General features: G+C 38.8%; 1 protein-coding gene across 3 annotated transcripts in view; it reads left to right on the top strand.

The window, feature by feature from the left end:
• Window positions 1-16174, top strand: part of TSPAN9 (tetraspanin 9) — a 172163-nt gene that overhangs the window by 61897 nt on the left and 94092 nt on the right. For 2 of the 3 annotated variants that reach the window (XM_051780836.1, XM_051780837.1), the window contains one exon: window positions 15664-15743. In XM_051780836.1, the coding sequence (XP_051636796.1) occupies window positions 15664-15743 (80 nt within the window). Of the gene's footprint in view, window positions 1-14778; window positions 15744-16174 lie in introns of those variants that run through there. The other variant, XM_051780835.1, reaches the window with a different exon arrangement.

Raw genomic sequence — 16174 nt, forward strand, 5'->3', positions numbered from 1 at the left:
GCTGTGATGGTTGAGCTCATTACAGATTTCTCCCTTCCTTCCCCACCTTCCACCCTGCCCAGACTCCAAGATCTCCCCTATGTCCCTCTGATAGGGCTGTGCAGGGTAAAAGCAGAGCGCACAGAATGTGAGCTCAGAGTCATGTGCGTGCCCATTTTTCGTGCAGGCTCCATGTCAGCCCTGCACACTGTTCTGCCTCGCTGCTATTGATACTCCAAACACATGCCGCTGTGTGTTGGGTTTCCAGGACTCATACAGCACTGTGCCTGCTCCCTTCCCTCAGCTTTCACTGAAGTCTGGATGCATAAATCTTATTTCTTTAGATATCCAGAGTGAAAATAAATTATGTGATTTTGGGGAAGGAAGAGTGGCCAGGATCTGGTACTGTTGCCATGTTGCAACTTCATTTATAACAAAGGGGGAGAATTTTTTTTTTAAAATAAATGTGGAGACAGAGAGGCCAGCGGGATAAACTAGGATTGACCACTGAATGACTTAGGTATATCACTGTCCATATTTCTTTTAGAGCTTGAAAAGGAAGTTCAGCTATTTTTCTGTATGTTCATCCCCTTGTTTGACTCTTTTAACAGCTTCATGTGTGCACTTATCTGTACTGACATGTTAAAACAAGACTTTTAAAAATCTCAAGGAGATCTGATCCTGTTAGGAACAGAAGAATTGCTTATTACTTCTTAAATCCATAGGAATGATACCATGGGTTTTTATTTTGGACTGTAGCAAGTTTTTTCCTCTGAGTTACAGCCGACAATGCTACTTTAGCATAGAAATGGTCACTTGCTATGGGAAGAAGCTCTGTTGTCAACCTGCATGGCTACCCAGATTAACCTCAAAAAGATAACTCATGCCAGGGTATGAAAATCCATTAGATTCTGTAAGAATGAAAGGAATGTACAACACTTTGAATGTATGTGCATAGGAGTCTTTAACTTCATCATCAAAATTAATTGTGTTTTATTGTCACATGAGTACTAGAAGTTGGGAAGTTAAAAATATTTCAGTTCTTTCAGCAGTTCCATCAAAATAGCTCTTTAGCATTATTAATACCCAATGATCAAAACCATGTTTGTTTACTTTCTTCGTATTTTATGCTCTTTGTGATGTAGCACAGTAAAGACAGGAAAACACTGCAGAGGAGATGTTTCCATGTGCTACTGCTTGCCATTAGAACAGCTCATTACAAAGAGGTTAGAGACAATGAGACTAGTAATCCTTCAAAATCCCAAGGGAAATAATGCACCATGTATGTCTGATACAGAATGAAATATCTAGGTGGGCTCAGCCCCATGACAAGACTGTCTGTAACTGTTAAAGGCTCTAATAATACAGCAGTTGTTTGGGGATGTGGCCAGATGTAGCAACATTTTGCCTTTTTCCTTCAAAAGACTAGTCCTTAACTCAGTATTTTGAAGGAAAGCTTTAGAATCAGACCAATGTACATTATTCGTATACATAATCTGATATCTCTTTTAGCGCTTAAAGAATCAACAGCTGCTAAAGTCAGACTCCTGTCCAGAAAGTGTTATTCACTCTTAGTACAGTAGCATCTGAAATGCCCTGAATGATGTTTGAGTGAGCAAAAGGATTTTTCTCCCTTCTTCTCCCTCTTCTCATCTCAACTGATCGTTTTTGTGCAAAGTTTCATGAACTCTCCTTTCTTCTTCAGTGGGGCTATCAGAAGAAAACAGTATGATAGGAAAGATGTAGGGAGAAACTTGCAACACAAGATGTATCTTAACTTTCTAGACTGTCTAGAGTGACATTATTTTATGTTGTTAATGCCCAGTTAAGGAGATGGATGCATCTAAAACTGTGCCAGCTTGTCAGATCAAAGTCTTTAAATAGCTTTCCATTGTCATGACATAGTGGCAACACCAAAAGAAACTCTAGCATCTCTGTGCTCAAGGATCAAGCTTTCTTCTTCTTTATAAGTAACTTTAATTTAGGATCTTTCAGAAATTTACTCTTGAAGAGATTAAACCAGCCCTTCATCTGTGTAGCTGGTACATCTCTAGGGGCAGATGGATTGCCTTTAAATAATTACTAATCCCTGTTTTTTGCAAATATATTACATTCCTTTCCTTGAGGAAGGTCCTTTAATCTGACAAATATACTCCTGTATGGAATTCACACTCCAGTAGGAAAAAAAACCCAGAACATGGTGATGGGAAAGACTGGAATTCATTGTGTAATTTCTTCTGTTAAAGAAAAAATCTCTTCTGTTAAAAGAAAACATTTGTTAACAGATTAGAAAGGATAACTACCAAATTAAGTCAGGCTTTATGATCAGACAGGCTTTATGATCTGCAGATAGTTGATAGGATGAAGATGCACTAATTTGTTAAATCTAGCTATGATAAGAAACACATCTTTTTTTCCCTTTTCATTAGTGTGATAGCAATTTCAATTTGCCACTTTTTCACTAGTACTACGAGGAGTTCAGTGTCAGTCTTTTGCAGTTCAAGGAGACATTATGCTTTGATAAGAAATTCCACAACCCATCTTTGGTGCCAGTAGCTGACTCAAGTTTTGGATATTAGAAGAAAATGTTAGAATCACAGCAAAGTCTAGGTTGGAGGGAGATGCCAGAGAGCACGTGGTCCAAACTTCTATTGAAAGCAGGGTCCCAGTTCAGGTTATCCAGACTTCTGTCAAACTGAGGAATATTTCTAGGAAGGGAGATTCTACCATCTCTCTAAGCAAGCTACTCCAATTTTTAATTGTTCTTCACAGAATTTTTTTTTTCATTTATATCCAGGACAACTTTTTCCCTGAGCAGTTTATTTCTATTGTTTGTCCTGCCAACATGCATACTTGTGTACCACCATCTTCTGTAACTGCTTTTTAGTTATTGAAAGACAGTTATTGGCCTTCTGGAAAGTGAGAGTCTTTTACATGTTAGGCAGCACATCTGTCCTGAACTTAGTGTCTGCCTAAAGCCCTGATATTAACATTTTATGAGGTGAAAGTTTTATTTCAAAACAGCGTATAGCATCTCTTGAGGTTATCTTAATTTGGAATCCTGTCCCTAAGCACGTATCTTTTCTCTTCTATAAGAGAAGTCAATGCTTTAAGTTTTCCCAGTACTGAGAAATATGTGTCAACAATGTGTATCTGGCTTTTTATTTTGCAGAGTCCCTGGTTGCTTTAAAAATGTGGTTTACAGATTGTGCATAAGAGCTACTGGTGACCAGCCTGTGAAATCTGAGAGGGAATCTGGTTGACAGAACTTTGTAGCAGTGTACCATGTCAGGACTCCAGTAGTCTGAGGGTTTTTTTTTTTCACTGCTTGAGAATGCCGAACACTGTGTAGAAATCTGTTTTGGATTATTTGGCTTTTGAGCATTTGTCCTTTATATTAAAATAAAAAAACCCTGGATCTTAAATATGAAGGATGTTTAAAATGCATGAAGATAGCTCTGTGCTAGACATTTTGAAGGGTCTGGTGCCTGGGAACAATTTGTTAGGGAACAACAAAAAGGGAAGAATTCATTATTCCCCTCTCCCCTTTTCCTGCCTATGCCTTGGTATAGATGTAGTTTTTTATACTCAGTTAGATATCATCGATATGTGATGGAGACTATATAAACACAGCAGATGTATTAAGTAGGGACAAAAGTGAGACATCCTTATAAACGGAGCTAAAAATGCTATGGAACAGCGATAGGCACTCTTTGGGAGTTTCTTTGAAATGATCAAGACATTTTCTTAGTCTTTTATTTGCAGCATAATACATAAGCCTGTCATCCAATTACAGGACAGGTGCAAAGCATCATTCTGTTTGGAAAAAGATTTGGTGTAAAAAAGAAACTGCACCTTGCAATTTATCAACTCTGTTCACTTTGTATGTTTGGAGGTCCATAACTCCTGATTCTGTTTATTAAACTTTTATTGTTTTTTATTTCCTTTAAACCTAGAGTTCCAGTGGTACACCTGTTGGGGAGTGAGAAGAGTTCTTTTCTTCTCTTTTATTTTCGATCCTAGACCCAATTACTTACCATATTACAGTTTCTGAACCTTTGTTTTTTGTGTATGGGGCAGAAAGCATTCAGGTTGATTTAAAAAGAAAAAAATGCAGGGAACTGAGCTGACTTAATGTAGCAATCCTTGGAATACAAGAAACACGGGATTTCAGACTACAGTTTGCGCACTGAGGTTTTGGTTGGAATTGTGTGTACTCGAGTACTGTATTTCTTCAAGAAAAGAGAAACATACAGAATCTTTTCATGATTGTATCTTGCTTCAGCTTGCAGTAGAAGGAAGTAACACCATTACCGATAAATGTTTAATATAACAGTTTCCATGCTATTAGAATAGAAACACTAAGTACTATACAAGAGAGTTCTGCATTAAAACCATCAGCACAGAAGAAGGTGGGGGACAAGGCTGAGACGTGGTCATTCAAGAAAAGTTGGGTTTCAAATATGGGATAAGATGATGAGTTTGTAAAACTCTTCTGAAAATTATCCAGGTGGCTTAAAAGAATTTTCTGTGACTTCTGGGCAGATGTCTAGCAGAAAAGGGAAAAGTGCACATAAGAAATGAGTATATGAGAAAAATAACACAGGAGACCCTGTTAGCTGGATAAAATCCAGGGAACAAAGTATCTTTCACGTTAGGGGTATTGATGTCCAAACTTGCATGGATCTATTCTATAGACACTGGGATTAGAGAGTTAAAACAACAAAAACAATCAAAACATTACCAATGGATTATATTATTGTAGATTTACCTTTACCTTGTTCTCCTGAAGGGGAGAAATCTGGAATGCCTTTTCAGTAAATTAGTTTAGGTTTAAAGTTGGTCTAGACTTGGACATTTAGGAGAAAAGAGAGAAAGATCATATACAGATTGTTGCTAGGGACATCGAATTTGACTCCTACAAGGCATATTTGGACCAAAAGGAGCACTGTCTACTCTTACATGATATTGCATTTTTTAAACCTTTAGTTTAATTCATGTTGTTTAAAAACTCGTCTGGATGCACACCATTGACTGAGCATTTATGGCCATGTATTTGATAGATTCCTCTGAACCAGTCTGCAGAGCATAGCGTGAAACATCATGTTGATTGTTTCTGAAATAAAATGCCAGTATCCCAATTAATTTGTAAATGGAAAATATCTGCCTGTGATGAATTAACAAAGTGCTGCTTCTAAAGGCCAATTGATATTTCATACTATAACTACTGCATAGTTGTGACATACCTAAGTAGATCAGAGTAGATTGAAGGACACAAATAGTTTTCCCCTCCAAAAGACACTTTTTTTTTTGTCTTTCGGATGCCTCTATGGGGAATTTTTGCAAGGTTCTTAGTTTCTGATTGCTGATCGAGGGTATCTATCTTGGTTTTCTCATCTCTGAGAGACACTGATGATACAATTAAACTTTTTCAAAACTGAAGTGAATGTGGGCTTGGCTTTTGGGAAAGAGTCAAACATGCTTGCATCTATTCTTTGCACCCCATATTAGGCTCTGAATGCCTGGTATTGCAGCTAGCACACAGCATTCTCTCCAAGTGTAAATGAGTCCTCCATAATGCAGATAAGGTTATAAAAATTATGTTTTGTCATTATACTTCTGCCTTTATAAGAGCTCATTAATTAACATACTCTAAAAAGTTAAGTAGCTCCTACTGTAAGTCAGAGAATTGAACTGCTGCATGATTTTTGTGGCTTGACAGGCAGGGTCACATCAAACTGTACTCTGATTTTTTCCCTCTTCCTTTCCTCCTTTGTCATTTTAAATCTCTCACACCCTTGTAATAAGAGCTGACACCGATCACAAAGCTGATGAATAGTAGCACCGTTACATAAACCTGCTGGATTATAGTAAGAGGTTTACCTTGTTTTCATTATTATACCCTTTCTTGTGTCTCATGCAGAATAGATGAGAACCATTTAGCCTCGTTCTTGTGAGATGAGTAAGGTGGCTAAAATATCTGCCTCCTCTTGGGATTTAAATCTGACTCTGTTGTTGGCAAAGCAAAAAGCATTAATTGCATGACTGTTACGTTACAGGCGCATCCTATTTTAAATGTTGAAGTTCACCACATTCCACCATTCACTACACAACATGGAAGAAGCTTTATTGTGAAACAGAGAAGCTTTATTGCAAGGGCAGGTGCAGATGCTCAGATAGGATTGTTTTTGTAAATCTAAAGAGCTTCAAGACAGGAAGGAGTCTGTGGACTTTGCTCTGGGTAGAAGTTGAGGAAGTTTGTTGAAAGCCATAAAAATGAGTCCAGCCCAAATGGGCAGGATGGAATGTGGCTGTCCTGCAGTGGTTTGATCAGAACTTAAGAAGTGCTGTTAATGGCAGTTAAGGTATATTCCATTTACCTTGAATTACTCAAAACTATTTCTCACAAATTCAGGAATGTCTACCTTCAAAGACAAAAGGAGGTATGTGCAGGGAATTGTTAGGCAATGTAGCTTGTTGTCACAGTTGGTAGACCTCAGGGAGGGCCAGGAGTGAGCTGGGGACTAAATGGCTGTAGAGACTAGTTCCCACCTTTGTTTCCAGACATTTCTGCCCCTGGGTGATGTTGAGGGGCCAGCAGAGAGGAACATGCTACTGTGACTTGAACTCAGCCCTCTCTGCTGACAACCTTCATCTGTGAGGCTACTGGCCCTGGGCAGGTACTTAATTTATTTGGCAGTTTGACTCCTTTATGAAAGTTGTGTCTCTGACCTGAAGGTGGGACCTGGGATCAGGTTTTGCTTGGAAATGCTTCTGGTAAACAGCTTTTTGAGAATTCACGTCCTTCTGAGGGCTGACTCTTCAATAAGGCATTCGGTTTGCCACTTACAGTGAATCTTAAATTGGAGGCTGGGGCAGGTGATGAGTTAGGGGGGAAGGAACCTAAAATAATGGTGCAAGTTTGCTGCCCATTGAAGACATCTGGGTCGCTGCCAGCCCTGACACAGTGGTTTTAAATGTCCCCATTCATAGAACGACACCTGTTTATGCTTAAGTGCCAAAAAATGAATATTTTAGCAATGAAGGAATTCACTCAATTGTGAAAGGAATGTGCTTAGAAATGTTGCTTCATGGCATAACTGAGCAGGTTTCAGAGATGTGTGCTGCCTTTTAAAATGAATGCTTACATCATTCTCTTGGTCCTTTCTTTGCATGGAGCCATTCGTATGAGGGTTTCTTTAATTTGTTGGTTTTTAAGTTTAATAGTTCTGCTAATACATAGACACCAGCTGTCAGTTAATTCAAAACAGCAGACTGCTGGTGAAGGACAGCCTCTTTGGAACAGATGTTAGAGAAAATCCACCTGATTTTGTCCAAGGGACTTGTACACATTGGACACAGTTAGAAGAGTTATTGTATTAATGAAGTCCTGGTACACCATCCAAGAGGAAGAAGGGATGCCATCTCTCATGATAGGCAAAAACCTTTGGCTGTTTGCTAGCTTTCTTTAATCTGTAGTCAATATAGAAGAAGTAAAAGTCTAAACTGTCATTTAAAGTGGGAGTGGAAGAGAAGCACTCAGATCATGTACTTTACCTCTGCAAAAAATAGATGTTAAATAAGAACCCTTCTCACTCTCTCGCCTCTGCTTTCTTTTTTTGGTCTTTAATTTTTGGAGCATGGTTTTGGAGGTCTGATTTGTGATGTTTCATCCCATGGGGGTATTGGGGATATGATGTTGCCTTCCTGCCTTGCACTGACAGCTTTCTGGCCCCTTGATCTTATATTCTCTGTATGTGAAGTAAAAAGCACTTCCTTGCATATGATTTTTTTTGTGTACTGGGAGGGGACAGCAGTTGTACCACACATTCATTTGCATCATTGATGGCCAAGGCTTGATTGGTTGTGTTAGTATCTTCACAAGGAGTCCCTGACTTGAGGGTGGTCTTATTGATGACTTTACAAGAAATTAGTATTAAACTAATGCTGTTGTAGTGAGAAAACTCCCTTTCCTCCTACAGATAAGATACAAATTTAAACTACAAGGGTTTTCCTGTTAGGCTCTGAAAAGTTGAACATTTCAGAGCCAAATTTTGAATCTGAAATAGAAAAGCAGATTAGGGATGATGAAAAAAGGTCTGTTGAATCTGAGTAACCTCATTTTCGTAAAGATAAGGTGCTGATAGATACAGAATTGATTAAATTAATTTTGAATTTGAATATTAACTCTTGTGTCCTTTGAAAAGAAGATCTTTTTATCAGCAGATTGGGAATGATTATGGTATAAACATAGCTCAGTCAGAAAGAAGCCCTAAGATGGTTAGCTGGACTTATTAGGGAATTAGAGAGTTTTCAATAACAGGAGATGATGAAAAGATGAGTGTTTAGTTTAATGAAGGACAAATTACATGAGATGTAATAGAGGATTATAGAATGATGAATTATGGGATGAGGATGAATACCAGGATAGAGGACAGAGCTGGAAGGCTTAATAATGATAGTGAATAACAGGAAGATGCTGGTTTTTATAACATAATGCATACCTATGGAACTCCCAGTCCTGAGATATTGAGGCTAAATTCTCAGCAGAATTTAAGAAGGATTAGCTGTTGATGGAGATGAAACAATGTATTAATTGTTAGAGAAGCATAGATAAACACCCTACAATTAAGCATAGATTCTTATGCTAAAAGTCATAAACAGACTGGTATTCTCTGCTGCCCGGCAGGAGACAACTGTCTACTTGGGCATGTGCTGTTCTCTTGCCCCTCATATTCTCTACTTTTTCTCACCTACTAGTGGGAGAGTTGGTAAGGTAGTTTTGGGACTTAAGAGGAAAAAAAAGACCGATAGTTTTTTTTTTTCAGAGTCAGCTGTTAGTATCGGTACTGTCTGTTGTATGGGTTCACTTGCTCTACGTATGTACAGTGCCAAGCCCAAGAAGATTCTGATTTCCAGGAATTCTCAGAAACAAACAGTAAAAAGACTTTCTGGATTTCAGTTCTTAAAGGTGAAACTAGCTATGATGAATTGTATTCTGACATAGTATTTAGAGTACTTCTTTCAGATCTAGCATATTTCATGATGGTGTTTGTGAAGTGAAAAGATCTCTGTATTAATGCAAATGTTTTGATTAAAAAACTTAAATGTTGGTAGCAGGATTTCTATTTTCTGTTCTGTTTTTCTGTCGCTCTGGAAACTCAAATGTTCTGCTCAGTCTGAGGGCCCCTGAGGGCCAACTGGTGTGAAGGTGTGACATAATCACAATTTCTTAGCTTTCAGACCTCATATTGCAGTTTAATCCTCATGTCCCATATCTCCTGTGCATTAGCATATCAAGTCATCATCTGCATTTGATCACAGTGGGTTAAGGTTCCTGACATGATTTACAGCTAATTCCTTTGCACATTTTTGAGACAGGATCTTATTCTGTCTCTAGTGTGAAATCCTAAATGAGAAGTCTCAACCACATACGCATTGTTGGCAGTAAATGATTTTTAGTGGAAATCCCAGGGACCAAATGACACAGAACGTTTGGCACAGTAGAAAGTCTTACAACAGGATCTTATTTTCTTGGTCATCCGTCCAGTGAGGACTCCATGTAGGAAGCATAAACTCTTTTTATAAGTGTATATTAGGATAAACTAGCAAGTATTAATTTAGTCCATTCAAAGAGATTTTCTCTCTTTTTTTACCCCTTTGCCTCAGGGAGGCAAGGAACATTACTCGTCAGAGGCAACCATGAACTGTTATGCAAGTATCATCGTGTCAAAGGAAACAGATTATTAATTTCCTTTCTAGCAATAATTTCAAGAAATATAATTTTTCTGGGTCAGGACTGATGAAGGTGGGTGTTGAATTGAGGTGGCTCGACACTCAATTCCTGTATCTGTAAGAACAGATTAACTCCCCATAGATCACAAACTCAGTGTCTCCTCAGGTGTGCTCCTTCACACAGTTCCTGCATCCTGGAGGGCTGTCTTACTCCTCTCTCTCTCTGCCAGGCCTCCCTTTCCTTCAGCTATCCCAATGCTAGGTGGAGACCCAGAACATGGAGCTCAGCCTCTAAGAACCCATCTGTGTTTTCTTTCCAATTTATGCTGTATGCACATTTACCTGTCCCAAATAACTGAAGTTACAGTACTTCCGTCTGTTTCTAATGGAATACTTTTCTTCTTGGAAAATGAAACTGTGTCAAAGGTTAAATATGGCTTGGGATATTTGGTTCTGAAAAACACAGGCAGATTTCAAAACTTGTCTACCGTACAAAGTTGTCCTTGAAACCTACCTTGTTTCTGTTCAATCCCACGACAGCAGAATGCTTTGGATTTACAGGATGCAAGCTGTGAGCTTGGAAGGTCCTAGGATGTGTTTTACAACCCTCAGAGCATCCAGGATTTGCTTATAAATCCTGTAGCCTTAGTAGACCTGAGAACTCCAGGTATTTTGACTCACTGGTGTCTGTAAGCTCTTTGTGGTGCAACCAGGAGCATGGAAGTCCTGACAACCCCATGGTTTTGTCTCTCATGTGATCCTAATCTCAGTTCTACTTTTTGGACACTCTTTTCCCTTTAAACTTATTCCAAAATCAGTGGGTTTTGTTTGGTGGGGGTTTGTTTGTTTGTTTGTTTGTTTTTGGTTTTTTTATCTGAAGTTTCAGCTGTATGTAACTGTATGCCAGAACCACAAGTTGTTCTTTCCAGCTCTTGTTCCATAATTTTCTCATGGCCTTCCAGGATTTGTAGTAGTGACTGGAAAGCTGTAGTCACTGAGTTTATACTCAGCATTCTTGGTTCTTCGTCTACCTAGTGTACCCTGAGGAAGGTTTGTACAATTGAATTCTTGGTCAATATAATTCAAAAGAAAAGAATGAATTTAAGAACCATATCTATCTAACACTTGGCAGTGTATGCATTTGTATGTCTCTCTGCAGGGCTCAGTATTGTCCTGAAGTCATGTGGCAGGGTTCCTAAAACTCATGATTTCTAAAAATAATTAATTTGGGAATGGTGCAGTGGTTAGTGTACTAGCTGAGGACGTGTGAGGCAGAGATTCAGTTTGCTTCTCTGCCAGCCATTTCCTATTCATCCTCAACAAGCATCTTGGTCCTCGAGTTCCCCATAATTAGAACAGTGACAGTAGCATTATCCTACCTAATGGAAATTGCAAGGTAAAATATGTAATAAGTTGTAAAATGGCTTGTGTATTGTGGTGACTGGAGTTTTTGTTTTTCCTTTCAAAAACTCATGGAGTTTCATATTTCATATTCAGGAATCATGGGAGACATAACAAAAGCTTAGGATATTTTTACTCAGTGTTCAGTATTTGTTCCTGTTCTTGCCTATTGTAGTTCCTCTCTCTCTCACTGAGTCAACAAGATCATTTAAGGGGAATATATTGTAAGATGGATTCAAAACTTTTAAAAGGGGAAAAATAAATGTAATTTTTATATATTGCTGATATACTTTTTATATCTGTATTATGTTGCTATAAATACATGGTTATAAATACGTGTATAAACTTGGTCAACTTTTGCTCTCTTTTGCAGCATGTTTCCAGAAGCCAGTTGTGCAAAACAGCTAGCTGGGTATAATTGACACTCAAGTTCTGGTGAGATTAAATTAAGGGCTGAGAAAAAAGGTTAAATATTTTGTGACTTGCACTGAAAAGTGAAGTTGTTGGAATCTATACTTTGAAGACTGTGGTAGACTGTTCTCAGGAGGGAACCAAGTAAATAATTTTCAGTAGGAGAATGAACCTATGCCTTTCTGACCATAGTACTAATACTCTTTTCCATTTTTTGGCTACACCTATTGTGACATCCACTTTTATACCTGGTTATCTGAAAACTACCTAAATTTTTACCTTTAATACTTGACAGAGCCATTTAGATGGCTGATGTTTATTGCCTTGTCCCAGGCATGTACGTGTGGGACTGAAATTATTTTCTTGATGTGGAGGCATCACTCAACAACAAAATTCTGTGATTCAGTAATCAAACATTAATGATGTACAGAGCGAGCTTTTGAATGTTTTTCATGCCCTGATTACTAAACAGAGGTAAGGTCTGTAGTGAAGCAAAATGTGTTCATCCTCGTGCTGAGGTTACACTGTCGAGTGGGACCACTCTAAGGTGCTGTTGAGTGGCCTGCAGCAACACCTGCCGCTGAATTCTCAATCAAAGTTAGAGTTAAGTGCAGTGGTTGGTCAAAACACAGCTGGACAGACAGGCTACAGCTTTTTCACCATGTATTTTTTCAGCAAATAAGCAGTTCTGGGTGATTTATTAACTGAGCTACCTAAACACTGAGTTGAGAGTTCCAGCAGGAGGAAGTGGTGTCTATCTGTAAAGCTGCTCCATGGCTTCAAATTCAAGTGGTGGAAAGTTACTGAAGCTTGTAAAGTGTCCCTGGTGGCAACAGCATAACCATAAGAGAGTCATATGTTTTCTTGCTACGCAGTGGGAGGGGAGGCTGATCTGGAACTGTGTTTTCCCTAGTGCTTGTTGCTCAGGCCTGCATTTTGAGGCTGGCTATTAACTTTACGTGTGTCTTCGGTTGTTCGTGCTGAAGTACAAACTGTGCTGTAGACCAGCTGTGGAGATCTCTTAATGGAAGATACATTACAAGTACTGATAAAGTAAACTAATATTTTGTAGTATTTGAAGGTAAAAACAGAAAACTAGAAAACTTCAGTAAGGTCTAAAAATGAAAACTGGAAAAAAAGAAGGTTGGAGGTATAGCTGTTTTACCTGTTTTTTCTTTTCTTTTTTAAACCACCAATAGAAAGTTTCCACTATTTATGAACTAGGATTGGCTTTGTGGAGATTTTTTATGTATTACAAAACATTCTTTTAATTTTTTAACCTTGAGGAGGGCAGATTAATTATTATTGTCATATAGCTTCACTGGGAAGGCAAATATTTATAATGCATTAATTTTTACAAGTGAATAGCAAGTTTTTTTTCTGTAGCTAGTCTATGTCAGTATAAATTTTATGGCAAACTGAAGGGTGCAACAGGAAAAAATGCTTTAAAATACTTGTGCACTCTCATAATTTTTTGACTGAGAGCTCAATTTTCTGTGAGAAGTGAAAACCACTGGAAGTGTGGTATGCTGCAGCATAGGTTTGCGGTGGCACAACTTTACACTTTCAGTGAGTGAGTTTCAAGCAGAAGAGTTTTTTCAGACTTCTAAATCCATACTCAGGCTTGTGTTTGAATGCGAGTTATGTGCCAGGCTCCTGTGTCTGAGGCAGGCACCTGGCCCTGACCCACAAATCACTTCCATGTTTTTTTTCTGGGAAAGTTGATTCTTCTTCAGCTGCTCACGTTGAAGTTCGTATGTGAACCATAGATGTGGATAGAAATGCCCCATTCTGCTTTGGATGCTGCTAATTATTTTTTTTTATCTTGATGTTTTGTGCGTAGCCGTTTCTGCTATCATACACAGTGCTGAGCAGTCATCTTGCAGTTGTCTCTCTGATGGACACATTTGAGGCAGGCAGTTCTGAAATTACTTTTGAAAAGCAAAGTAATAAGCACCGTTGATACAGGCTTGGGCCTGCCTGTTGCTAAAATGTTATTCTATAGCGGAATAGGTGAGAGAATGATATTACACATACAAATGCTGGGTATTTCATGGCATGAAATACTTATGGTGGAGGGATATTTTCACAGAAAAAGCCTATTAAGAAGGGTATAGCAGTGCTTTAGGGTGTTGATTCTGATATTGTTACATAAAAAATATAGAATTTTAAGAGGCTTTTGGGTATAGATGTCTGAGATTGCATAAATGTTATATTGTCTTTTCTCAAAGATACCTGATACAATAATTGACAGTGCATTTTAATGTGCATGTGAAAGGGACAGTTGAAAATGGTGCAGAATTTTGCTTTTCCTGGTAGCTGTATTTCTTTCATAGTGGCCTCCTAATGTGGTTTCTTTAGAGAGAAAAAGAAAAGAACAACCTGTATTTTAAATCTGCTATAGCACTTTGCACCATCAGTGCACTGCTTTTACGCTTATGACAAAATGACAAATTTGGAAGCACCAGGCGTGATCTGAAGTATTTCTCTTCCTCTCCTCCAGGCACTTACACGCATATGCACAGACACACATGTCCTCTCTGTTTCAGAGTCCTAGCAGGCATGTTGTGCTACTATGTGGAAAAGAAATGTGGCATTTGGGTCAGTGTTTCTAGTTCACAGACTACTTGTGATGTAAGATGGCTTATTGCCGTGCATAAGAATAATCTCTGATATACTAGTTAAATAGAGTGTAAATAGCTGCGGGTTCAGATACTTTTACATTTCAGGAGTTTTAAGAATTGATTGATGACCCTGTAAGAGGCAACAGCTCTGCTTTTCTGGTTATGGTTAATTATATCACAGGTAAAGGTGTGATTATGTGCATGTATAACTGAGACGTGCCTATTCAGCGTATGCCGAGTGCTAGTCTATTCCAGTTCCTTGTACCATGGCATTTGTATAAGCCAGGAAAAAAAATGTAAATTACTGTTAATTTAATGAGTAAGGAAAGGTTAGCACCTGTCTGTCTAATCCATACTTTTCCTGTATTATATTGCATTGAAAGAATATCACTGCCTGACAGTTCTAGTGTATAAACAGCTAAACAGTACTTGACATTTAAAGAGATTTTCTGTTGTGCACTTGTATAGTCAAGAGTAATTCTAATCCTATTAAAGATATTATGTCATGGAGGCGTGCCCTGCAGGAGAAGGCTTCTGCTAACTGGCCTGATGGAAAGCAGAGGGGAGGGGCGAGCAGGAGGGCGGATTTATTACTCGATAGTTAGGTCAGGGATTTCTGTGGGAAATGCCCAGTGGTTGCAGTTGCCGATGATTTCACGGCAACAGCAGTGAAACACAGAGTGCACTCTGGTAGCTGGTTACTGAATGAGACACTGCGAATGGGTGGAAAGAAAAAAGACAGCGTGTGAGAGAGAGTCAGAGAGACAGAGAGAGGGAAGCTGAGAGCAAGGAAAGTGCTCCGGCTCGAGGAGAGTCTCCCAGGTGTACTGCAGAAGCTTTTTGGAAATGGATGCAAGGACCATCTGCTGCCTATAGATTAGAGGGCTGTAGACTAGGAGTGCAGAGAAAGAGCTTATGGCTCTTTTGAATAAAAATCAAAGTTCTGCATAACTGATTCATCAAGATAAATCATGAGTCTTCTCTTGCATGGGATATTAATGAATAAATCCATGCTTCAGATAGACAGAGTACAGCCTACATTGCTATAAAAAATAAAGACAGCAAGAATGCAGTGAATAAATTCTGCAGTGATTATCTGATTTATGTACGAAGAAAAAGAGAAGCAAAACACAGACAGCTCTTATCGCACTGTGGCATTTGCAAGGCACTGCATTTAATGCTGAGAGATGCTATACATTAAATCTGACAACTGTGAAAAGAGAGATCATGGAGAAGTCAAGTAGTGAGGATTCTTCAATTCACCGGAGTCCATCTTTGGATAGCAAAGACTCAGATTTTGCTAAACCTTCTACCTCAGGGAGGCAATTTGGTCGAGGTTTTACTGCAGGAGCTTTCTATGGTACAACTGGATCACGCACACAGAGCCACACTGGGGTCGGAACCGGGACCGGCGTTGGGACTGGAACTGGCGTAAAAAGTGACAAATACAGTGCACCCAAAGGCAGCAAATACGTGGTCTTTTACCTGGATCTATCCTTTGTTTTCCTTTTAGAATTTAAGAAGTGCAACATGGCAAGAGGCTGCCTGTGTTGTTTGAAATACATGATGTTCCTTTTCAATTTAATATTTTGGGTGAGTACTGCCTTTTCAGTTGCCTTCATCTGTTAGTGTATCCTGTACTGCTGCATTATGTGTATGGTGCATCTTTGAAGCAGTACAGTAAGTTCCCTCCTCCCCTCCCTCTCTCTCATACCTGCTTGGAATATTTTCAGTGTTAAACTTGTGTCTATTGGGAAAATGCACATGCTTTCTATATCTTTATTGCTACCTGGTTACTGTAGTTTGACTTCTAATCACTCAGACTTGCTGTTCTAATATGTTTTGAACTGGGTTATCTAAGAAAGGGCAAAATTGTTGCCCTTTAAGGAAGAGCAGAATAATCGTAGCATTAAAATCCTGCAGTGGCTGGATTTTTGCATTCTGTTGTAATGCCTTGTGTTGCACAAAGCTGCAGGTTAATTTTTGAAGTACATTTTCATTGTCACCATAAATCTCATTTGCTT

The sequence above is a fragment of the Manacus candei genome, unplaced genomic scaffold (assembly GCF_025592945.1).
Source record: "Manacus candei isolate 608988 ecotype Guabito, Panama unplaced genomic scaffold, ASM2559294v1 h1tg000014l, whole genome shotgun sequence".
NCBI lineage: Eukaryota > Metazoa > Chordata > Aves > Passeriformes > Pipridae > Manacus > Manacus candei.